Below are 24499 nucleotides of genomic sequence, written 5' to 3' on the forward strand. Positions count from 1 at the left end.
CCATAAAATCCATGGAGTCGGCTCCAGAGAAATGGAGGGTCAACTTTTATCAACCTCCATCCAGATGTTCAACTTGATATCTTTACTTGGAGGTTTTTAGCACCACAAACCTTTAGTATCACACTTTATTATCATTTCTTAGGACTTTCATGGAATCCAGCAGCAGATTTAGTTTTTGTTGAGAAACCTTATTCTTGTCGTCGTGAGACTGCATTATTTAAAACTGTTCCTTCTATTTGACCCCCATGTTTATTAGTTTTTGTGGAGAAAGTTATTTTAATTGTCGATTAGTCTCTTAAAAAACAAATAATAAATTGGATTAGTCAAGAGGTTTAAATTTCTTACTTTGTCATATTTTAAATGTGACAAAAAAAATTTATAAATAAAGCATCTTGAGACAATTTGACCCGTAATTGGCGTTATATAAATAAAACTGAATTCAAATTGTATGTATCTTGTAACGTTGGAGTAATTCAGCCATATATGTTGGAAAACACATTTTCTTTGACCATTAATCTGTTGATTGTTTTGTCCAGTAATTCATTTCTTGTTTTGGATTATAAAATGTCAAACCCAAATATATTCAGTTTACTGTTATAAAAACCAAAAAAATTTACATTCATGATGCAGGAATCAGGCAGTTTTTCACTTTTTATCTTAGTTTAGTCAGAAAGACCGTTGATAATGTGTGAATTGTTGCAGCTTGTGAGCCATAAAAGGTTTTAATCTTTGGGGCCGAGTGTCAGAAAACATTTAGAAACCAACATCAACAAAACACTCAACAAAGATTTGAACATCATTAAAGGGAAATCCAACTTTTGCATGACAATGTTTCATTGAAGGACATTTATTTCCAATGTTAATGTGTGATATTCATCCTCTGGAGCTTTCTCTTCACATCGTCTTCCACCTGGACTGCTTTGGTCGGGAGCATGTGCAACAAACATTTGAAAAAGTGCACTTTACCATCAATGAATGACACTGAAGTTTAATCTCTACATAAATGACACTGAGTCTGGATGTGCTGCTCTGTCATTAACTCTTAAGTTTAGGGAAAGTTAAAACAAAAGAGGACAGTACACATAAGACTTGAGAATGAGCTTATTTTGAACAAACATCTCAGACTTTCTGAGCTTCAGCACTTCTAGAAAGATACTTTAACAACAAACAACTCAAGAGATCCAGAAGTTGGAGAGAGTTAGCTTTAGCTGAGCCAAAGAACATGTGGGATGCTAACCTAGCAAACATTTCAGACTTTTCTCTGTGAATTCTGAGAAATAATTTCCTATTTAACGACAGAGCTACACATCTTAACTCAGTCTCATTAAAACAGACTCTAATTCAGTGTCATCCATCCATATTAAAAGTGCAGTTACCCAAAATGTTTGTTGCATGAGCTCCAACAAAACCTGTCCAGGTAGAAGGCCACTTTGACAAACAGGAAGTGGATGATTCCAAGCAGATTTATAGAAGGGGGAACCAGACTGTACTAAGTGTGGTCGAGTATAGAGGGGTGTTTTGTGGGTTTTTAAGGCTGATAATGATTATTAGTGAGAGATTTGGAGTAGATATTCATTTGCAGAAAATGACAGTATTTAAAATCTTGGAGTTAAACTTAAAAGAACACAAACTCTAACAGAAAACTTTGTTGATACGTTTTTCTTTTGTTTACAGATGTTAAGTTAAAGGAGTTTTATTCATGACATATAACCAATCAAATCACTCCAGAAGACAGAGCGACCACAGGTAGATAAAGGTTTAGAGCCAAAGCAGTGCCATTTTTAAATGTATTTATTACCGTAAATCAGTAAAAAATAAAATACTGATAATCAGTAAATCAGTCAGCCCACAATTACTACAATTCTACAATGTATGTCTCTTTCCTTTGACTTGTTATTTGTACAATCTACAATGTATATGATGGCGTTTTTTCATACCAAAGGCTATACTATGATGTTTTCTAAGAGACATACCATGCTACTCTGTTTGTTCTGGCTCTGGGCCACTGCACTCCTCCTCTGTTGTTTTCTGGATTGTACTCAGCTACATGCCTTCGTCCACCAGGCCTCCGTTGACTCGTCCCGCCTGCCGTCTCTGGAGCTGAAGCTGGATTGGAACAGACCAAAGTACAGTCTAATCACGATGCCAGCTGCCTCTCAAAAGGCTCCTTCATCTGGCAGAACTTCTTCTGAGGGGAAGCTGAGCTGGCCCGGCAGAACTTTGGAGATGTGTTCCAGTGGTTGGTGGATGTGTGGGGAGATAGAGAGGGACCTTTGAACTGTTCAGAAAGGAAAACAGGGAACCCACTGGTAGTTTTAGTGTAGGGTGCTACTGCAGTGTGTTTCTGGGCTTGAAGAGGTGAACAGGAAGAGTTTTTTTTCCTGTTGATTTTCTTTTACTTTGTTCCTGGTTGGAATGCCCATCAATCTCAACATGAAGTTCACTTTTAGTTCTGTTTATTTATTTTTATTTCACTAACACCCATTTGCTTTTAACCCCGTCACATGTTGTGTTGTTGTAAACTTACTCTTTCAAATAAATACTTGTCTAACCGTCTGGAAACCAGCGTTTGGACTGTTTTTTGTTGCTCCTCACCTACTTCAGACAGCCGGGACAAAACAACCTTTTGTGGACTAAAGGCTATACTATGACGTTTTTTGGACCAAAGGCTATACTATGATGTTTTTAGAGTGACATGCTATACTATAGGCTTTTTTAATTGACATATTACTATGACGTTTTTATTGTTTTAGGTTTTTTTTGTTGTTTTGTACCAACATATTATAAGAATTTGAACAGTTTTAAAAATGACTATACTTTTACTTGTGCAATGAAATATTATTCTATGGCATTTTTTAGATGACATATACTCTGATGTTTTCTTGAAAAACATACTATTTTGACAATATACTGCACTATAACATTTTTTTGAACCACATATCATACATGACAATTTTAGGCAACATCCTATCATTTAGCGCTTTTTGAACGACATAATAATCTATGTTTTTTTTTTTGCCGACATGCTATACTATGAACTACAGGCCATACTATGTTATTCTTGAAAAGTATACTATACTTTGACATTTTCTGAACTACATCCTATACAATGGCGTTATACACAGAGTGCTTTGGTTACATGTTGATTTATACGCTAGATTTTTTTTCTGTTTTGTTTTTTGACAGGATTACCACAGACCTGACCGTGAACACCGCTGACACCCACCTGAGGGAGACGCTGCCTAAGATCTCAAGGCTGCTTGGTTGTGGTCTTTCTGGTCCTGCTCCAGAACGCCTTCATCAACTACGTCTTCTTTTGAAGAGGTCCTCAGATGCTGCAATCTCTGACCTTAAGGAGGAACTGCTACCTTCACTCTGTAACGAGACGGCAGTTATTTTAAAGACCCAGCTCCTGGCGGCAGCCTGTGAGCAGCGGAACAGATGTGATCAGAAAGAAGTCATTTTCTTTTTTCTTTTCTTTCTGGTTGATTTGATGCTGTCAGATGCAGATGTTGGAGCTGATTCTGATCTTTCAGGATAAAAAGCTGCTATTCCTTCACAGACTTTTCAGGAAATTATTCTCTCAGGTTTTCTCTGCTATTTATATTTTTATTATCTGTGATTATTTCATTATTTCATTATTGTAAAATAAAGTTTGAGACACAAAGACTCATTTAGTTATTTTATTCCTGAAATCTTTGACGTAGCAGAACTAAACTTCCATTTTCCTTCTTGTACTTCTGATACTAGAACTAAACGTGTCTTCATCACGGATCATCTGCTTTTAATCCATCAGCAGCAACATCACAACAACAAATGAGACAATTTTCAACAAATTAATGAAACTGATGTCATTTAAAACTATCAGAGTCTGTTTTAGTGTCAAATTAATGCTAATTACTGACAACTAGAACATTAACGTTACTGTTTTAATCACATTTAAGTTTCCTGAATGTTACATTAATGTCAACAGCCACAGTTTTATGAACTTAATGAACCACATTACAGGAACACAACACACTTCAGCTGTTGACAGGAAACAACACAAACATCATTAGCTTGACGCTACATTTAACTGCTAATCAGGACTGCTCAGCTAGCTCGGTTAGAATCGCTAATTCACATTAAAGCTATTATTCACTGGATGCTAACTCTCTTCTCTGGTCAGCACACACAAATAAACTCCACCAACTCCTGGGGTTCACTGCTCACATTATATCTGACTCTGAAGTTGAACATAAAGTTCATTAAAACCGGCACCGATCAGTAAATTATCATTTATTACCAACCAGCTGTCAGAGTCCTTCATTGTCTGTTGGTCCTATCAGCTGAAGGACTGAATTACTGAACTGAAAACTGATTAAACCAAGACAACGGACAGTAAAACTGTCTGTGGAAAATGTTCTGCTGCTCCACCGATAAATACAAACAAACTAAAACAAACTTGGTGGAAGTGTTGCTTTTAGTGATTTTTTTTTAATAAATAGCAAATATGAGGCTTTTATTTTTCTGGAAGTAAAAGGAAACGTTGCTTATCCGTAGTTTCGCTAACTTAACTTAACTTTAGCTGCACTTTAACCATATTCTAACTGATAGATCTTTTTTTTTAATATTAAAATAGCTGCACTTCCTTTGTATATTTGGTCGTTTCTTATGTTGCTGCTGTTTCATTGCAATTATATTTTAATAATATCACTTTAAATACAGATAATTGAAAAGAAAAAAACTGGCTCTGAAATACTCAATGAACTGATACGTCATCTAGTGTTAAACTGATAAGAATTCTTAATAATATAAAATGTAACTGACTAAGCTGTATTAATTAAATCGAGATATTTCAAATTGAAAGAAACACAACATTGACTGAAAGAAGTGCATTTAGTTCATAAAACTGTTCATGGAGACGCTGGTTCACATTACAGTAACACAACACACTTCAGCTGTTTACATGAAACAACACACTCATCGTTAGCTTAACGCTACGTTAGCTTTAATGAAGCTACGACTGAGCAGCTAGCTCGGCTAGCATCGCTAACATCAAAACTAATATTTACCGGATGCTAACTTTCTTCTCTGGTCAACACACACAGAAATAGACTCCACCAACATCTGGAGTGCATGACACACATTATATCTGAGACTAAAGCTGCATATAAAGTGCACTAAAAGTGGCACCGATAAGAAAATAAACATTAACTTACCGAACTATCAAAGTCCTTTCAGTGTCTGCTGGTAGAATCAGCGGAAGGTAGAAAACTGGTTAAAACAAGCCAACGGGCAGGAAAACTGTCTGTGGAAAATGCTGTGCTGCTCCACCGATAAATAAACCAACAGTTATTATATCAGAATTAATCCAAACGAAGAGAGCAGAGTCTCTGCTGCCTCCTCCATAGGACCTGTCAATCATTCCAGACCGGACTGTCAATCAAATAAGCCCGCCCCCTGGCTTCGCAAAACTTTAACACTCTATAAAAAAAAAATCAGTATTGATTTATTTTAAGATCAGCCACCTGATCTCTCATTTTGACCATGAAAACTAACGAAAAAATTATATACAGTCTATGCACCATACTCTGTTTGGCTCCACACTTGCTGATGACCACTTCCGGTCTCAGAAAATTAAAAAAACGGACCTTTTTCGTTTCTGCCGCTTTACTGATTTTACTTTTTTGGTATTCTAAATATAAAATGAAAATCAGCGCATTTTTAAAATTTCGTATATCCACTTTTAATCATGAAAAGGAAAAACGCCTTGTATTTCAATTTTAATTTTTCTATTTTAAAACGAAAATCAAATAACCACTCGTTTTTTGTTTTTCAATACCCGTTTCAGAACGGAAAATCCAATTGCCAGATAGGTACACGGACCAAGTACAGTACAAAAAAAAAATTTCTTGGTTGACATCCTGGATTTTTGGAGCCAGAAGACGGAGCCGGAGAGCAGTGATTGGTCAGAATGACTGAAAGCCGATTTATACAGTCGGTGGTTATTGATTAGAAAGTGTTTTATATGTCATGTTATGGGAGGAAACCAAACACACAATAATATCAGTGTTGCAAACACCCTTTTACAAACAGTAAAATGACATCCCAACATTTGTGATCAACTGTATGATATTGTTTTCAAGGCTTTAAACACAGGTACAAATTTAATGAATAAGTTAGAAAATTTAAAAAAGTACTCTTTTGTAAAAAACAAAACAACAACAAAAAACAAAAAAAAACAAGAAAGGCACTCATAAAGCATTCAGGCTTATAATCTTGGAGACTCAGGTCTAACAATTATCCTATAAAAAAACCAATACAAGGAACCAAAAAAAATACATCAAAATTAAGTTATATTATATTCTTGTATCCAGTTTCTTCATTTTTGTAACACTTCTGTGATCCAAGATTTGTTTAATATTAAACATCTTCAGTTCCTGCAGTCCATGCATATGTTTGGCACAACACATGAGCTGCTGTTTCTTCTGTTTGGCAGTGCTATGTGGATTACCCAGCAGATGTTATGTTTTATGTAGCCTTGATCTCAACCTTGTTAAGTTTTCTGCATGATGTTTTTGTTCTTACTGATGCCATCTGAACTGCATGAAAATGTCTTCTTATTATTATTATTATTTTACTATGCTCACTTATGTTGCCTTTCTTTCATAATATTGTTCCTTATTATTCATTTTATATGTGAAAATTTCATATCCTTTTTTTCTTATTCTCCTGCCTTTTTGTTAATTTATTTAACAGGTCATTATATTTTTATAGCACCTTATTACACACAGCTGTTATTCAAAGTGTTCTATAAGTAAAGGTTAAAAACATGTAAAAGCTAAAACATAATAAAAATCACAAAATTTAAGTAATTTCATCAAATAAGTTGAAAACAGTGCAGACAAGTGGAATAAAGTGCACAAAGGTTTTACTGAACAATTGAAACTGATTGACCCCTCCTCTCTGGCAGGCGCTCCAGAGCCATGTACACTTAAACCACCAGACACAATAACAGCCTCTTTCCCACTGCCATAGCCCTAATAAACGGCTGAGCCATTTCTCCACACCTGTACAATATACCAATGTATACGTAGGCTACATTATTTTTGCACTAAGAACAGTATTCTCTGCTTTTTGCACTGTATTGTCACTCTAGCAATTACCATTTTGCATTAGATAGATAGATAGCTAGATAGATAGCCAGATAGATAGATTATACTGTGTTTATATATATATATTTAGATGTGTAACTATTTGTATGTATTATTTTTCTTTATTACTGCTATTTTTTAAAAATGCATTTGTATTTATTTACTTACTTTTAAAAAAATCTCTTCTTTTTTCTAGTTATTATTATTCTCTTTCCTTATTCCTCGGGTGACACCAACAGCCGAAACCAAATTCCTTGTATGTTGTGTGATTCTGATAAATATCGATTTGGAAGCTTTTATTTTGATAAGAGACTCCCCCTCTTTTAAAGCGGTTCCGGCCCAGAGTGAACACTTCTTCCGGGTCAGCGCTGCTTCGAACTTCACAGACCACAACAGAAGACTACGGCGCCCCAGTGGGACGTTACCTGATGTTTTCTCGCTTCTAATCGCTAAATCTAGTCAGACCTCACCGGGACATGGCCGGTTTACCACCGGGAGACCCTCAGCTGGTCTCCATGATCGTCAACCATCTAAAGACTCAGGGTCTCTTCGACCAGTTCAGGAGGGACTGCCTGGCAGACGTTGATACAAAGGTAACGGCTGGAAGCATCTTTATAACGCATCGTCAGCTAATATGTAACATTTAACCACAGTTATCGCGTGATTAAACTCATTTTGGGAAATTAATGTGCAGACTTTAGCTCTGGGAAGTAGCTGCTTTAGTTTATTTGTATTTTTGGAGAAGAAGTTTTGACACCGGGGTTTCATTTTGGCCACTGAAGCTACACCCTAATATAAACACAGCGTTACACTACTAATTAGTTATTTTACTGCGTGGCTAGAAAATGTCCATTTTGAGTGAACAAGTTAGTTTTCCTTCGCTAAAATTCAACTCTCTGGTCGAATAAACACGGACAAGTGGTGTTAAACTGAGCTTTGTGTTCTTGATAGTAACTGCACTATTACTTATCAATAGGTGATTTACAGCTGAACCATTACTATTAAACAAACGATTTAATCGGTTTGAGTCATTATTAAATATTTTAAAAGTCTGAATTCTCTTATTCCAGCTTCTTATCTTTTATATTGTCTGGTTTCTTTAATTCTCTGTGTCAGTAAACTGTATATATCTTGAGTTGTGCATAAAAAAAGACAGTGTCCACAGTATTTTATTAAAAGCCTTGAATCTAACATCCTTAATCATGCAGATGTCCTGGTTTTGTAGTAAATGATTAGCTCATTTGAAAATATCAAGGTATAGTCTGTGTGTATTCTGACCTAAAAGCAATGTAGCGCTTTACTTTTTGATCGGTTTTGTTTTTAACATTTAGTGTACGTTCATAGTATTGTGTTTATCAGTGTGGATATTTGTAATGGAAATGGTGCAAATCTTTTTCAGCCTGCCTACTTGAACCTAAAACAACGAGTGGACAACTTTGTCTCCAATCACCTCTCTAATCACACATGGAGCCCACATTTGAACAAAAACCAGCTGAGGAACAACATCAGGCAGCTTGTCCTGCAGTAAGTGAGAAGCAATGTCTTTTCTCCACCTTCTAATCCCTTTCCTCTGCTCTCATCCCTATTCTTTCTACGTCCAACGGCATGTGTAAATTACCCAGTCTCACAACCAACTGTGTTCTTTAGGTCTGGGATGCTGGAACAGGGAGTGGACAGGATTGTGGCCCAGGTGGTGGATCCTAAGATCAACCATATCTTTCGGCCGCAGGTGGAGAGGGTGGTGCGTGAATTCCTGTCACCTGGCAGCTGCTCTGAGGAGCCACCAGCCCCTCTTCCTCCAATGGAGATTAAACCAGATAGCAGTATTCCTGAGCCAGGTACACAACATTCACTTTTATCAGTTGCAACTTCCATGTTTATTTGACTTTTTCATGATGACTTTGACTGTTGAAGGTGAAAAAGTCTTTTCCCTTATCATAAAGAGGTTATACCAGTGTAAACTTGTAGAAATTTTAGGAAAATACTTATTTGCTTTCTCATCTAGCACAGTGAATATTCATGTATTCCAAATCGATGAACATGACTTTGTTAACACTTACATGTTCATATGTTTACAGTTTCATTATCAACTCCAACTACTGCTGCTGCCAGTGACGCCATGTCCATCCTGGACACAATAACGTCTCTCAACCAAGAGGCTAGTGTCAGAGCCAGCTCAGCAACCGAAAAAGGACGTAAAAGCCAAGCTTCAGATGACCCAATGCAGCTGGAAGAGAGCGAGCAGGACATGAGTCTTGATGAAGACGGTGACAGTCATCATGACGGAAAGCTGCCAGAAGAGACAGAGGAAGGAAAACTGGCAGCAGAAGTCCAGGCATTAGAGGTCAAGACAGAGGACGCACAGGAGCAGATGGAACTGGGCAAAGAGGGCTTAACAGAGGAGGTGAAAATGGAGGAGGAAGAGTCAGGAGCTCAGGAGCCGACAGAGGAGGAGAAAGACAAACCTGCAAGCAGAATTACTGGAAAACCCTCAGAAGAGAAACAGGATGATGACATGCTGAAATCTACAAGCCAGGCCAGGCAGAAAGCCAGAGAGAGGATAAAAGAAGGTGAGCTGCTGTATCCAGTGTGTGTTTTTACATTTAAAGCAGCATTGCTTAATTCATATTCTTCATGAAACTACTAATGATAGTTAAGGGAGTTATGGATATAAAGAAAAAGAATACAGAAATGTTAGTAGATCAATTAAGCAATTAAAAATGTGTTATTAAAGTCATTTTTTAATCTCATATAATTGTAAAGCCACTTTGGTTTCCTGGGAGGTGGGATGATGGATGATGTACAAGAGGCTTTTTTTTTCTTCAGAAAAACAGAAACAATTCTACAAGAAAACATATACATTCATAGAAATAACATTAATAGAAGAGAGAAATATTAAGGATGTAGATTCCATCATTATTCAGACACTATTTGAATGCCTCAAACATTAACATATCTATTGTAGTTTTCTACTTCCGTCACTTTACAGGGATTAGGTGTGGATTAGGTGGCTCAATGCCAGATTTGTCAGTGCAGTACATGAAATTAAGATAATTAATTTTCTTGGTGTTTGACTCCTTGTTTCCGTAGTCTTGCTTTTTCTTGAATGACACTTTATATTTGTAAGGGTGACTATAATGGGCTGCTAGCAGCACCCTTTGTCTTGCCCCTGGACAGGAGACTTGGGGGAATTTGGCTTCCTTCCACACCCTCCTTCTCATCTCCCCAGTGCTAAGTTTCATGTTTGCTTTATATGTAATTTAAGCTAGAAAATGATAATTTAAAACCTTATATGCCTTTGCCCTGCAGAATACTCTCTAGAGGACTCTGACCTGGAAGGCCTGAGTGACATCACCGTGAGCTCTGTCCACACCAGCGACCTGTCGTCCTTTGGGGAGGAAAGTGAAGATGAGGAGCTGCTGTCTGATTCTTCTGAGGAAGGGGAGCTTCCACCAGATGGTCTCTTTCTATTCCTGCATATGTTTTTGACAGTTATTTGTAGTTTTTAAAATAATATTACCACAGAAATGTTGGGAGCGTTTTAATATGTACATTTGATGTTGAAGTTTATTGTTTTTTGTCTGTGTGTACTTGTTTTTATTCCCTCAGATGAAGGTGATAGAGCAGAAAAGAAGCACATCAGTGGAGACACGGGAGATGAAGATAAGGAGCGTAAACCTCGGCGCAAGGCCTACGTTCACAAACCCTTCCTCTATTCTCGTTACTATAGCGACTCGGATGATGAGATCACTGTGGAGGAACGTCGCAGATCTGCGGTGAGTTGTATATCTGGTAGTATTTTATGTGCAGCATCAGCAGAGATTTAAATAAGTTTGGAGCAACACTGAAAGATTATCAACCTATAAGCTACATAGATACTGAGCAAAACAGACAATATCTGTGATCCTGTGCATTAAAATAACCTAAACTGTTCTCACAGGCAAAGGACAAAGAGGAACGGCTTCTCAAGAGACAACAGAACAGAGAGCGAATGGAAGAGAAACGCAAACAGAAAGCATTGCAGGCTGAAGAAGGTTTTTCTTTCTGTCATGTTTCTGCTGTCAAGTGCTGTCATAGTTGTGGCTTGAAATTGGTTTCAGTGTTTGCTTTTTATTTTTATTTTAGTTCCTTGGCTGTTCATCTTCATGTTCCTCTGCTGGCTGCATACTGCTGCATGTTATGTGATATATTGACTGAGTACAACCACCAAAAATGATTAGACTAATGTAACTTTATGTATAATTATATAATGTAGGGATTTTTGGCATGAATTACTTAAATTTAGTCTTTGGTAAATGGTCTGTATTTATATAGCGCTTTACTATACCGGAAACGATACCCAAAGCACTTCATATTCACCCATTCATGGCGGAAGTTGCCATGCAAGGCATTAACCACGACCCATCAGGAGCAGTTAGGGGTTCGGTGTCTTGCTCAGGGACACCTTCAACATGAGCTCTCCAGGCGAGGATCGAACCGGCAACCCTCCAGTTACAAGACGGCCACTCTACCCACTGAGCCATGCCGCCCCCGGTTCTCCTCGATCTATTTAATACTATCACAAATATTCTTTAAAATCTGTACAAGCATAATAGTTTCCACAAGATTTCTTGATTAAAAACTAGAGGAATAAGTACATATGATATGCGCATTTCACATCACAAAATCTGTTGCAGTGTGTAATGTCTATTCTCTCTAGTCGTGTTTGTGTTTTTCATTGTTCCATCTTTTCCTGAAAACAGTTATGTGTACTGCATCACTGACCAGCCCTAATGTCTTACACAGATCACAAAAAACAAAAGAGTGGCGACTCTGTAGGGCTGGAGGGTCCAAGAGCTAAAGAGGCCCGCAAAGAAAGAAAAGTTCTGGAGAAAAAAATGGCTCTCAGCAGGAAGAGGAAACTAGACTCAAGGTGTGCCATCGAAAGTTAAGACACAAATTCATGCAGCAGTTTCTGATCACAGTCAAATGTTTGGATAATGTTGTACACTGTGTAAAAGCATGTGTCACCTTCACCTTTCAGGAAAGAGGGAGATGTTTCAAGCAAGAGGAAAGGAGATACAGGCGACATGTCCAAGAAAGCAGTATGTGAAAGCCTCCAGGAATATAACAGATTTGAGGTTTGCCCATATATTGTTGAGTTGTAACACAGTTTTTTTCTGGTTATTTTGAAATCAGGAAATGAAACCTGCCACCCCAAAGACCTTCCAGCCTAAACTGATGAGAAATTTGTCAGAATCTGCATCTTCTGATGAGAGACACAGAAGAATGAGTGGCAGCGTCTCAGAAGATTCCAGTGACACAAAGAAGCTGCCTGACAAAAACCGGACACACTCCTTTATCCTGGAGCTGGAGCAAGGATCCCAAGAGGCTCTCAAACAACGTTCAGTTGGGAAATTTGACCGTCTGTCCCGCAAAGAACTTCATTCTAAAGAACGCAAAGAGAAAGAACGCAGCTTGTCTGATGAGCGTGCCAAACTCAAACAAAAGCAAGAGAAAAAGTCTGAACATCAGTTGGATGAATCCCAGCAGAAGGAAGGCACTGCTGGAAAAGTGTCTTCTGAAGAGAAAGGTGAAAAGAAGCCAAAAATCAAAAGTGAAAAGAAGACACCAGGAAGCACAAGAGAAGGAAAGGTGTCTGTGTCTGAAGGTGTTGCTGAAGAGGGAGGTTCTAAAGATGCCAAGAAGGTGAAAGCTGCATCTGCGGAGACTGCCAAAGCAGAGAAGGACAAAAATAGGGAAAAAGACAAAGAAAAAATCAAGGAAAAGTCCAGAGGTGAGAAAAGCTCAGTCAAAAGTGATTTTAAGCAGCTGCTTCGTCCAGAATCTGCAGGCTTCTCTGAGGATCGATCTGACATGGAGCCTGGGTCCGACAGCAGCAAGAAGAAAGATAAACACTCCAAGGAAGTCTTGAAAAGGTCAAAGAGTCACAGTGAGGACAGGCCAGGAGACAAACCAAAGTCCAAAACAGATAGTAAAGACAGTGAGAAGGAAAAGACTAAAACAGATCAAGACAGCCAAAAGTTGAATAAGTCAGGCTCAGAAAGTGACAAAGATCCAAAACGGATGAAGCTGACAGAAAAAGGAAAAGTCCTAGCAAAATCCAAATCAAAAGAGGAGGCAAAGACACCTGTGTTGTCAAAGAAAAGTCAGAGTCTAGATGTCAAAAGTGCAGGTGGTGCATGTAGCAGCAAAGCAGAAGCAACAAAAGAGAAGAAAAAAGAGGGAAATGGAAAAGAACAACATAAAGCCTCTGAAGAACCCTCACATGAAAAATCAGACAGTAAGAGTGCAAAGAAAAAACTGGAGAAGAAGGACAAATTTTCAGAAAAGAAAGATGATAGTCAAGAAGAGAAGAAAGCACCAAGAGAAGACAAAATGGACAAGTCAGATAAATCTTCAAAGTCTTCAGTTTCCCCTCTGAGTCTTGAGACAGAAGAACCACCAAAGAAACAACTTCTTCTCCAAGACGTGAGCACCGACTCTGAACCCGTCACCACCACTGTCACCACTTCATTCTCAGACGACACCTGCGACGCCTTAAGCGACATCACCCCTGAGCCACCTGAAGGTGAGACGGAGTCCCGGCTCAGTGAGATGCCAGCTGTGCCGGCAGACGCCGATGCCCTGCTTACTCTAATGGACGTCTGTACTTCAGCAGAGGCCAGACTTCCAGCTGAGAGCATCCCAGAGGAAGCAGCACCTGAGATGGCCATTCAGGATGCTGATATGAAGATGAAGGAGGCAGCTCTGACGCTGCTCTCCATGGATCCTGACAGTACAGTGTCCTCCAGCTTAGTCTGCCAAGACACAAGAGAAGAATCAGTGGCGAATCTGCCCAATACATGGCCGATGGAATGCACGACAGCTGAGGAGGAGATGCAGCTTCCTCCAATGGAAGTGCAAACAGCTGCTGAAACTGAGGCCATAGAGCCATCAGTAGCTGCATCTGAACAACCTGATGAACTTTCTGATGAAAAACCAAACACTGCAGGTTTGTGAAAAATTAGAAGAATGTTTATTAGTGACTCTGTAAGTCTATCAGAATTTCTCCGTATCTAAAAAAGCTGAATATTCATGTCTTCATAGATGAGTCTGATGACTCAGAAAGAAAAATGGATACAGCAAGGGTTGAAGCTTCTGAGATACTTGCTCCACAGGTAAATACATTTCATGGTAAAGGAAATAATACATATATTTAGAATTTTGTTCATTTTTGGCCGTTTCACCAATCCCAATGCCTCTTGTGTATCAACAAGTGTTCAAAACAAATGGATAACCAACCTATTTCTGGAGAGTGGCATTTTCTGACATGTTTTAATTGTTCTGCCATCATCACAGGAGGATGATGCTACGTCAGCTAACTGTCAGACTCCTTCAAATGAGGAAGAAGCCAAAAGTGCAGAAATTGTTCTCGAAACAGAGTCAGATGAGAAAGTGGCAACATCAGCTGACGAAGATGGTAGAAGCTTTTAAATCCTTTCACAAATCCTATGCAACTTTTGCTCTAATATTTTGTTTGTGCTTCAACTCCACGCCTACTTTTCTGCTTCACATTTTTTCAGCTGTCGATACTGTTGTGTCTGAAACGGAAGAGGTCCAGAAAAGCACAGAGACAGATCTTGTTGCTGATTCCACTCAGAAAGTTTCAGAAATCTCCGGGAATCAAGGTGAGCTTTGAAAAACATTTTTGCTGAATTGAGTGCTGCAGTTTTCTTTTATTAACTCGGCGTCTTGTCATTAAGACCAAACAGAGCCGGATGATGCAGCCACAGAGACAAGCATTGAGGTGAGTTGTGTTCATGATACACTGAAAGGAAGTTTAACTGTTCTGTTTATTACATTTTTGTGTATTTTTGTGTATTTATCTCTGAAACTCATCTCATTTTGAATAATAGGCAGAAGAGACAGTAGATGAGGAGAACCAAGCTAAGATGGACATAGATAGCAGTAAGTCTTTTTACTCCACACACACAGTAAAATTAGTCTGAATCTACTTTTAACGTTGCCTTTTCTCACCACTAGGTGAAGCTGAGAGTAAAACAGTGGAGGAAGACAATGGTGATCCACAGACTGTAAGTGTTCAGCCTTTAGACATGTTTACTTACAAGTCAGTGCTCTTCAACTGTTTGTTCTCATCTGCCTTACAAACTTAACATGATCATTTGGTGATCTGTGTATCAATTTTGTTTAGATGGAAACTAATGTTCCAGAAAAGACGGAAAAGGTGGAAGAAAGTAAACCCGAGTCTAAACTGAACAAACAAATCAGTGAGTCGAGTGGCCTTGTTTTTAATTATTCACATTTATTGATTTTGCTCTTTCCTCTCTTAGTCATGCGTGTGGAGGATTGTTTTTATTGTTTTAAAGAGCTTCCTGCACCTTCAAGAAGTTAAAACTAGAACTGAATACTGATTTTAATGTTATGTTTTGTTACTATTCCACTATATGTTGACATTGGTATTTTTGCAGTTAATCTAAGTTATTGTTGTTTGAATTTCTCAGGTAACGTCTCCAGCACAGACAGCCAGGAAGATGAGAAGGGCTCGGACTTGTCAGAAAAGGTAACTGACAACTGTTTGATTGAAACTGAAAAGGAAATTAAATATGCCAAAAAGAAAAAATGTGTGTGTTGATGCAGTACGCTGTCGTCTGTGCTTATTGTTTTATAGGATGAAAAAACGGAGGGAAGAGGAAGACGCAAAAGAAAGCTGTCTAGCCAGAAAGTAGCAGCAGTGAAAGAATCTGGTACAGTAGCTGGGATTATATATGCACCCAATCTAAAGATTTAAAGAGTCAAAGAAGTGGATTTTTTGGGTTCATAGTGATTGTTCTGAAAGTGGTAACAGTAATTCTTTCAATGCAGTTTGTAAACAACATAAAAACCATTTAGTTGAAGTGTTTACTGAAGAGTTTTCCTCCAGCAGACTATGGATAACTGCCTTGGTTTGAGTTTTGATAGATAATTCCAGCAATCTCATTTCATATTAACATCAGGCGATGAGGATTTGGAAAAGGAAAGCAAAGAGCAGCTGTCTACTGAGGTAAATTAAGCTTTTTTAATATCACCTCTATCACAGAAATCTGGTGTCATGTGTGTTCTTGTTTTTGTCTTTTGAGTCTCGTCCCCCAGCGGGAAAGTAACAGTTCTTGGGGGAAAAAACAAGTTGTGCAAGTGCATGTTTCTATTTTGGTATCGATGTGCTTATTGGCTTTTTATCGTCATGAGGTTGTGGAAGTCAAAACACCTCGCAGGGGACGATCATCCAGAACCAAAGAGGAACCAGAGAAAGACCAAACAAAAGAACCGGAGAAGACGGAGGAGTCTCCGAGCCGCAGGGGAAGGCGCTCAGGAGCTGCAGCCAAAGTGGACACAGCTGGTCAGTTTTCCATTTTAAATGAACTAAATGTATGTTGTTAATATGTAAAAGCATAATGAATTCAATCATTTCCGTTAACTCTTGAAAATCTTTTACATTGCCCAGTTCTATAATGTAGAAATGGGTAATTGTTTTGTCTCCAAATGCCTGCTGTGTACTTGGTAGTTACTGAGTCTAGTAGTTTGTTATTATGAATTTTCAAATCAAGTCAGGTCTGAATTCGCCTAAAGAATGCAATGTTAAAATGAAAATTTCTTGTCTAAAATATCTTCCTACACTTTTAATATCTTCCCCCACTGAAATCCAACCTATTGAAAGAACTGCAAATGCAAAGGACTGGTATTTGCAGCACATTAAATGATTTTAACTTGGTTATTTTATACTGAAATGATAAGAGCCTGTCCATATTCACATGGTTTTTGATAACAGAATTATATCAACTCGTGATACTGGATCAATGATGTTAAGCAATGAAATGCGGACAAGTTGGCCAACTGTTTTTAGATAATGTGCCATGTTGGTTGTTGAGGGTTACACATTTTTTTTGGTAATCAGTTTGAACACAATGCAACACAAACAAATACTTCTTTGACATTGTGTCATTTAGTCTGGAGCAAATTCTGTGTAAAGTAGGAGTAGTAGCAGTGAACATTAGATTGAGTGAGTTCATAATTGTTGCTATTCCTCCCACTGAAAAAATAATAGTTAAATAATGGATAAATGCTATTCTCCTTGTCAGACCAATGCTAATTTGGTCAGATGACAGCATATCAACCAACCAAACCACCTGGATACTACAATGGTACAAATATGTACAAATAAAATAATTTGTCACTATACCAGTGCAAGCACCAGGTTGACAAATGCTGCTGAGTACAGAATAACGCACAGAAGACCTACTTTTATTGTTTTTTATGTTAATATTATTTTGTTTTACACTTCAGATAATCATAAGAAAGATGAGAATAAAGTTGAGGACAGCACTGATGACACATCATCACTGAAACCAGAGGAGAAGGAAGAGGTAAGTTGAGTAAAGTGTATCATATCTTCAATGTCTACAACTGCAGCCCTTTTTTGGTTGTCTGAAGTTTTTAACTTCATGATGATTGAACCTGCCAACTGACAACAATGAATAATATTTTGTGGTCTACATAAACATAGAGTACATTTAGCCGGGCCATATATTTAGAGTTTTCTTGCCATATTTTCTGTTTTTAGAATGCTGAAGAGGAAAGTGAACCACAGAAAATTGAGGTAAATCCTGTTCCAGAAGTCAGTGAAGATCCTGGAAGCTCCAAAGAGACGACTGACACACGTGAGTTTGCTTTTAATTCGGCTCATCTGTTTGCACTTTCCTTTTTTTTTTTTTTAAATCTCCACTTTCTTTGACTGACTGAGAAAACTGATCAATAATTCCAGTATCTTTGTATTTGTGCACAAGTGCACTACAAATGAAAAATAAGCTTACTTGAACTGTAAGGAAAGGTGGGGCTACATGTCTGCTGGAGCATGCATTACCAGCTCAAAGGATAAGTGAGCCAAACCTCAAGTGCTAATTTGTGGATTTCATAGCAAGATGTTGTGAGTCAAGCAAGTTTTATTTCACTGTCATCACTGTTAACAAGCTGTAAAATAGGATGAATTAGTAATTTGTTGGCTTAATTCAAGGCTGGCTGCTTTGGTTTGAGTTAAACTACACAAATTACTTCCTGACTGATCTGCATACAAAACAAATGACGGGATAAATTTTAACCCGGTTTAAATTCCAGGTAAAGCGGCAGTGAAGAGAAAGAGGTCAGAGGAAATTGAAGAATCTGTGGAGGTGAGATTTGTTGTCTTTGTAGATTAAATGTTTCTTTACTGTCATGGTCTACGGTTGTTCCTTACCAGCCTATATTCTCTGTGTTTTAGCTACCTTTATCCAAATTCCTGTTTGTGTGTTTTGATTTATTTTATCCTGCAGGAAATCCAGGCTCAGGAGGAGGTGAAAGACAACAGTGGGGAGGAGGATCAAAGCAAGCAACAGCCAGACAAAGACAGCGGTGAGAAAGCACTTTGAAACAGCTTATCTGAAATGAAAAAAATCATCCATGCTAGTGTGCAATTCCCACGGAGATTATTGCATCTTAAAAACATAAGGTCTGCTTAAATAGTTGCAAACGTAGAGACAACACTTTACAATATCATTTTCTGAATTGAGAGGAGTTACATAAATCATTGTAGTCTATCTGTTTATCTGTTTTCAGACTGTTTCCTCTCTGTGAGCCAATCAGAGGGTCAGGAGGATGTGAAAGAGGACAGCTACAGCGAGACAAAGCCAGATGAAGTATGCTGGAAATGAAATGAAGAAATCAGTTTTTCTGTTAATTGTTCTGCCCACAAATATGTACTGCATGTTGTAAATATCTGCATACATACTTCATCTTTGTGTCATTATTCCCTTGGTCATGACTTGTAGTCTTAGAGACTGAAGTTTTTATCTCTCCAGGCCGAGGAAGAGCAACAGCAAGACGACCAAGAGACGACTTCAAAGAGACCAGCTCGGAGGGGACGAGCATCAAAGACAGCAGCTGCAGAGGATTCAGGCAAGAAAACCTAAAACTTGATTTTAATTTAACCAAAAGGTTTCCTTTGTGAATATGTGAACGTAGTACAACCGCAGTACTTTTCAGACTTACACACCTGTTTGGGAAGTATGACACTAAAGTCTTGGTAGAATATAAGATTATTTCCCACCTCAGTGTAATGGATGAACATGTGTGAGTGATTAAAGTTTTGCTGGTTAAGTAATATATTTTATGGCTTTCAACCGTCTAGGTGAGCTGGAGTGCTCGAACTGCAACAAGATATGAATATTGTAGAGGAAGTGTCAGTGTAGTTACATCTAAGCCCTGGTAAAGTGCAAAGGGATTTTTTTTTCATTTCAAAAAACGAAGAACCTCTAAATATACAGAGATGAGTTCTGAGCAGTTTAATAAACGGCCAGAGAGGGAGTCCAAACTATTTTCTCTCAAAAGTGTGGTGTGTTTTCTGTGTAAAGATTTGCACAGGTGAGCTTTCTAGGAAAACGGCTTCATTTGACTTCACAATTCAAACCTGTGATGCCTGAAACCCTTTATCGTCCCCATAGATAAAAAAGACAAAAAAGCAGACGAGAAAGAAAGTGATCAGAATGATGAAGAGGAAGAAGAGGATGGTGAGAAGGAAGATGAGGAAAAAGGAACTGCAACCAGAGCTACGACACGGTTGGCATCTCGCCTGGAGGCTGAAAGGTAATTTAAGCATCATCTAATGGTTCAAGTGTTGTTCATAATAAGATTTACAACAATGAAACACGATGAAACACACTGCCAGAAAACCTCCAGAGGATGAAACAGTAATTCATATTCGATACCGAGCAATAAAATATAACCGATTTATGAATTTCTTGTTTTATAAGCCTTTTTATTGGTGATGAATGATTGTGTTGGTGCTGAATGTTTGCACCCACAAGGCTTCATCGCTGTCACATCCTATTAAATGAGAGCTGGGAGGATTGAGCACTACAGCAACAACTGTTGTTTCATATTTGTTTTTACTGCTCCTCAGAAATAAGCCAAGTAAACCATCCACCCGGGCAAGTCGACAGAACGGTAAAGAGGAGACCACAGCTGGCACGCGGTGAGTTTGTCTCATTGAGTTTCAGCAGAAATAGCGAGCTTAAAGGGGAATCCGACCAAAACGGACTGCTGGGTCGCTGCTCTGTGAAAGAAAACATTTGACCAAAAGTTTTCCTGGAATTTCAAGATGTTTTTGAATTATTAGCTCTCAAAATAAAAATAAATCTTTTGCACAGCCTCAGCTGTTTTAAAAGGAAGGTATATTCAGCAGTTACGTTAAAACCACAACGTATACTTGATTTATAATGTAATATTTATCCTAATTTTAGGGGTAGACTGTATCTAATGTCTGGCGTATTTCATAGGAAATCAAAGGTCTCTGGACATCCGTAAAAAGGCAGAAAACCTCAAAACAAGTTTAAAGTTTGTTACATTAAAAACAAGTAAGTTTGGCATTTTTACAGGAAAAACAAATAACAACTAATTACAATTAATTAGAATCAGTAGTGCATGCTAGATTATTTTTTAGTTGATTAAAAAATCCATGAGGCAACTTGGTGTTTCAACAGTAGCCCAAACAATTATGAGCAAATGTTTACATACACTTGTAAAAATCATGTATATCATGGTAATTATGAGTCTCCAATGACTCCTTTTTCTATTATGGAGTCAATGAAACACATGCACCTTTGTCACAAAAAGCAACCATGCATTTTGGTCCTGTTGATATTTTATTTATAGATCATCTGGAAATATGACAAAATCTTCTGGGTCAAAAATATGCATACAGCAAAGCTAATATTTGGTTTAATGTCCTTTGACCATTTTCACCTCAACTAGGAGCTTTTAGAATCTGTTCACAAGCTTCTGGTTGTATGTTTGAATACTTCTCTGAACAGAATTGGTGCAGTTCAACTAGATTTGTTGGCCTTCTGACATGTACTTGTTTCTTTGGCACAGTCCACAGCTTCTTGATTATTAAAGTTTTTGTTTTTTGTTAGGGCTTTGGGGAGGCCAGCCTGAAACATTGACTCCAGCCTGATTTAGCCTTTAAAAAAAAAAACATTTCTTATGTGTGTTTGGGGTCGTTGTCTTACTGGAACACCCAACTGTTTCAAGACCTAACCTGTTGGCTGTTGATTTTTTTATTTTTTTTAAAGAATGTGGAGGTTGTCCTCCTCCGCATTATTTTTGTGTGTTTATGTTTATCATTTGTTTGTGTAATTTTGTTTAAAGTCTACTATTCCTGAAGTCTTTCTTGATGTTTTAAGCGTGTCTGGTACTTTTTTTTTTTTTTTTTTTTTTTTTTTTTTAAATATAAGGTATTATGTAGTTCAGCTCCAGTGTTTGTGCACGTGCGGCTTATTGCAACACTTTTCACAAGTAACTTTAGAATTAACATGCATATGACCAATGGAGCAACTTTTGTGCCTTGTTTCCCTCCTGCAGCGGGACGAGGAGCCAGGCAGCAGTGAAGGGGGGCCGTAAACGGGAGGCCAGCCCTCCTGCGGTGCGAACGAGGGGAGGACAGAAATCAGAGGAGCCCCCTTCCAAGAGAGCCAAACGCTAAGATCTCTGACAGCGGTAGAACGGTTTGCTCCTGCAGTGTTGTTTTTACACTCCACATTCAAAGAGCCACTACACGCAGTTAGCACGTAAAGCTGTTTCTGCTTCATTGACCGTAGATACTGAAAAGCTGTGGATAGTATTAAACACTCTCCTCTGATGGTTGAGTGTAAACCTGAGGATCTGTGTAAGAATCCCCCCAGAATACCTTCTACTGCTCTACGCCCATATGGTTTGGATCAGACTCCATCATTCCATCGTTTATTCAGTAATGCCCACTGAGTATTTCAGGCCAATCAAAGGCCTAATGTGCAGCCGAGTCGTGCCTCGAGATAAAGAGGGTGAATTGAAATGAACTCAGCAGAGGCCAGATTGTGTCTCAGATGTCACTGTTACACATCTACACACTTGTACATTAATCAGTGTGAGGCGTCTGACCTTCATTGTGAATTTTATTATTTAATATTCATTCTGTGAATGAAAGCAGACATTTTCCTCCTCCTCAGAACGTTAGGGAAGATTTTTTTTTGTATTTCTCCATTAAACTAACAGCAGTATTATTCACAGGCAAGAAAAACAGAACACAAGTTTATCAATAACCTCAATATCCTTCATGACATATTTACAACAGCACCTGCTGCAGACTAACTACTACTTCTGACTAACTAAATGGAGGCAATTTAGTTATTTTTTATGTCATAGATTTAGCAGTCAGTGTAAAGACATTTGTTTCATGAATGTAGAAATGCTGAATATTTCTCCTTTTTTCACAGCTTCAAGCAAGCAAATCACTTCACATTGTTGTTAATCATTATTTCATTCATTATGTGAATGTAAAGATGTTTATTTCTTTTTTGTTTTTTATACTAAATACTTATAAGAAATATGTTTTGTGCATCTCTTCATTGAAATTCATTCGTTGCTGCCTTTTCACAGTCCTGGAAGCACAGCCAATTAATATTTTATTATTTGACATTAGTTACTAAAAATCCAAATACCGGCTGGTTAAAACATACACATCTTTTATGTTTAGAATATTCTTGCCTGTTAGTTGAATATTAGTTCAACAGATGTTCTTTTTTCTAAGAAACAAGCTGACCTTCAGCTGGTCTGCTAAAGGAAACTCGAACCACGTTGGTTCTGTTCCTTTGAACTTTTCTGATGTCGAAATCTCTGTTTATGGAAAGATTACACTCAGCAGAATATAGAGATTTGCATTAATTCACCCTTATTATGTCTCAAACGTTATCTCCTCTGTTTCCTAAATGGATGTGCTGTCTGTAATGTGTAAATAGCCAAAGACATTAACCAATCACCTCGGAGCGGGGAAGAGGAGAGGACATTCCTGCCTGCTAATGGGGGATAAAACTGACAAACTCAGAGTGAAATATTCCACCATCATTAACACATTAGGAGGCTTTAATCGCTGCACCTGAACCTTCGGGATCCAAACATCACGGAGAGGTTACAGAAAGCCGGAGTTCTCTGGTTGAAGTTTTCCAGCCATGCCTACGGATTGCTAAATTTGATTCCTTAAAGGTGTACCTCTCTCAGGTATTTCCTGGTGCTGCAATCCAAACCTTAAAATATTAGCCCAAAAGCTCTCTTTTAAAGGTTTGGATCAGCTTTCATTTATCCACCGAGTCTGGCAGACGAACAGCGCTCCTTTCACTCACTGATGCTATTGGAGCCACTTGAGACGTCATTTTATTATAGTCGTTTGCATTGTAGTCCAGAATGATTTCTCAATTTGCCAAGCAGGTTTTCTACTGAATATCAACTGAATATTTGAGGCGCATTAGACAGATTTATAGGCGGCAGGTTTTATGGATAAGAGGGAGGGCTGTGTTCAGCCGTGTGGGGACCTCACATTAGGATTTTAGAAAAATGTAGGAAGAAGCAACACAAGAGGAACATTTAAATCTAAATAAATCTATGTATGTAACTGCTGCTGCATAACTCTGAGCAAATGCTTCGCTGCTGTTAGGTGTTTTCAGTCCGTGTCCTCTTCCATGTAGTGTCAGACCTCAACCACAAGACGCACTAATTTTAAACCATCAGACATAATCTATAAAGTAACACATACTTCAAGCTTGTTGTGTTTTTTTTAACTGAGCCAGTGTGAGCTTGAATATAAATCTGAATACATCATACAACTAATTTCAGGACACGCATTTCATTCACTAAACATTTTCAGCTTCATCAGGGTGGTTTAATTATACACAATCCACTGATCACTTACTAATAGATCAAGCAAACAAAGAACATTACCGTCATCTTGTTATCGTTGTATTATTCTAACAAAATACTACATTTGTTCAGAGTGTAAATTTAAAACATACTATATTAGTCGAGCTGAAAAAGTAGATTTTTTTTCTCTTTTACTCATGTTTTTAATACCAAAAATGTGAAAGTACTTGAAAATTTTGGGGTTTTGGACTGCTGGTTACCAAAAAAGGAATACAAATGAATTTTTAAACAATCCTTAAAATAAAAACTTAGTCCTTATTTGAAGCTCTATATATTTAAATAAACCCTTCATTTCCTAGCATTCCCTGAAACTTAGAATTTTCATCTCAATTCATAAGTAGTTAAACAGATGAAATCTCCATTTTCACAGCACAAAGTAGCTTTTTACAGTAAACCGATAAATGACTAAGAAATTATTCACAAACATTGAGAGAGGGAACAGTTTTGTGTAAGAATTAAATCTCCAAAAGTAAGCTGCACTGAATACTTTTATTCATTTATTTACAGTTAATGTTTTTTTCTCTCCATTACCAGGAGCACGTCTTTGTAAAAAGCTGTTTTAAAAG

General features: G+C 37.9%; 1 protein-coding gene and 1 long non-coding RNA gene across 4 annotated transcripts; one reads left to right on the forward strand and one right to left on the reverse strand.

Annotated features, from left to right (window-relative positions):
• Positions 1-1773: 1773 nt before the first annotated feature.
• Positions 1774-8796, reverse strand: LOC129350313 (uncharacterized). Of its 2 annotated transcripts, none has more exons than XR_008603672.1 (2): positions 3227-8796; positions 1774-2271 (listed from the first exon to the last, which is right to left on the reverse strand). It is a non-coding gene; the product is annotated as an uncharacterized LOC129350313 (long non-coding RNA). The 2 variants fall into 2 exon arrangements; XR_008603673.1 differs by having other exon boundaries at positions 1774-2278.
• On the forward strand, positions 7494-22571 carry bod1l1 (biorientation of chromosomes in cell division 1-like 1). Of its 2 annotated transcripts, XR_008603670.1 has the most exons (31): positions 7494-7729; positions 8536-8660; positions 8784-8974; positions 9215-9706; positions 10446-10595; positions 10746-10912; positions 11077-11170; positions 11922-12048; positions 12160-12220; positions 12315-14130; positions 14226-14296; positions 14478-14598; positions 14702-14806; positions 14882-14925; positions 15035-15086; positions 15162-15211; positions 15331-15406; positions 15641-15699; positions 15808-15883; positions 16133-16179; positions 16365-16515; positions 17460-17539; positions 17737-17833; positions 18288-18340; positions 18482-18560; positions 18765-18844; positions 19007-19103; positions 19649-19790; positions 20107-20178; positions 20483-20560; positions 21567-21704. XR_008603670.1 is itself a non-coding variant. In XM_023298890.3 (30 exons), the coding sequence occupies exons 1-30, from the start codon at positions 7613-7615 to the stop codon at positions 21685-21687; spliced, it is 5013 nt and encodes a 1670-aa protein (XP_023154658.2). In that variant the 5' UTR covers positions 7494-7612; the 3' UTR covers positions 21688-22571. The 2 variants fall into 2 exon arrangements, 1 of the variants encoding a protein (XP_023154658.2); XM_023298890.3 differs by lacking the exon at positions 20483-20560 and having other exon boundaries at positions 21567-22571.
• The last annotated feature ends 1928 nt before the right edge of the window (positions 22572-24499 follow it).

This window comes from Amphiprion ocellaris, chromosome 13, assembly GCF_022539595.1.
Source record: "Amphiprion ocellaris isolate individual 3 ecotype Okinawa chromosome 13, ASM2253959v1, whole genome shotgun sequence".
NCBI classification, from domain to species: domain Eukaryota; kingdom Metazoa; phylum Chordata; class Actinopteri; family Pomacentridae; genus Amphiprion; species Amphiprion ocellaris.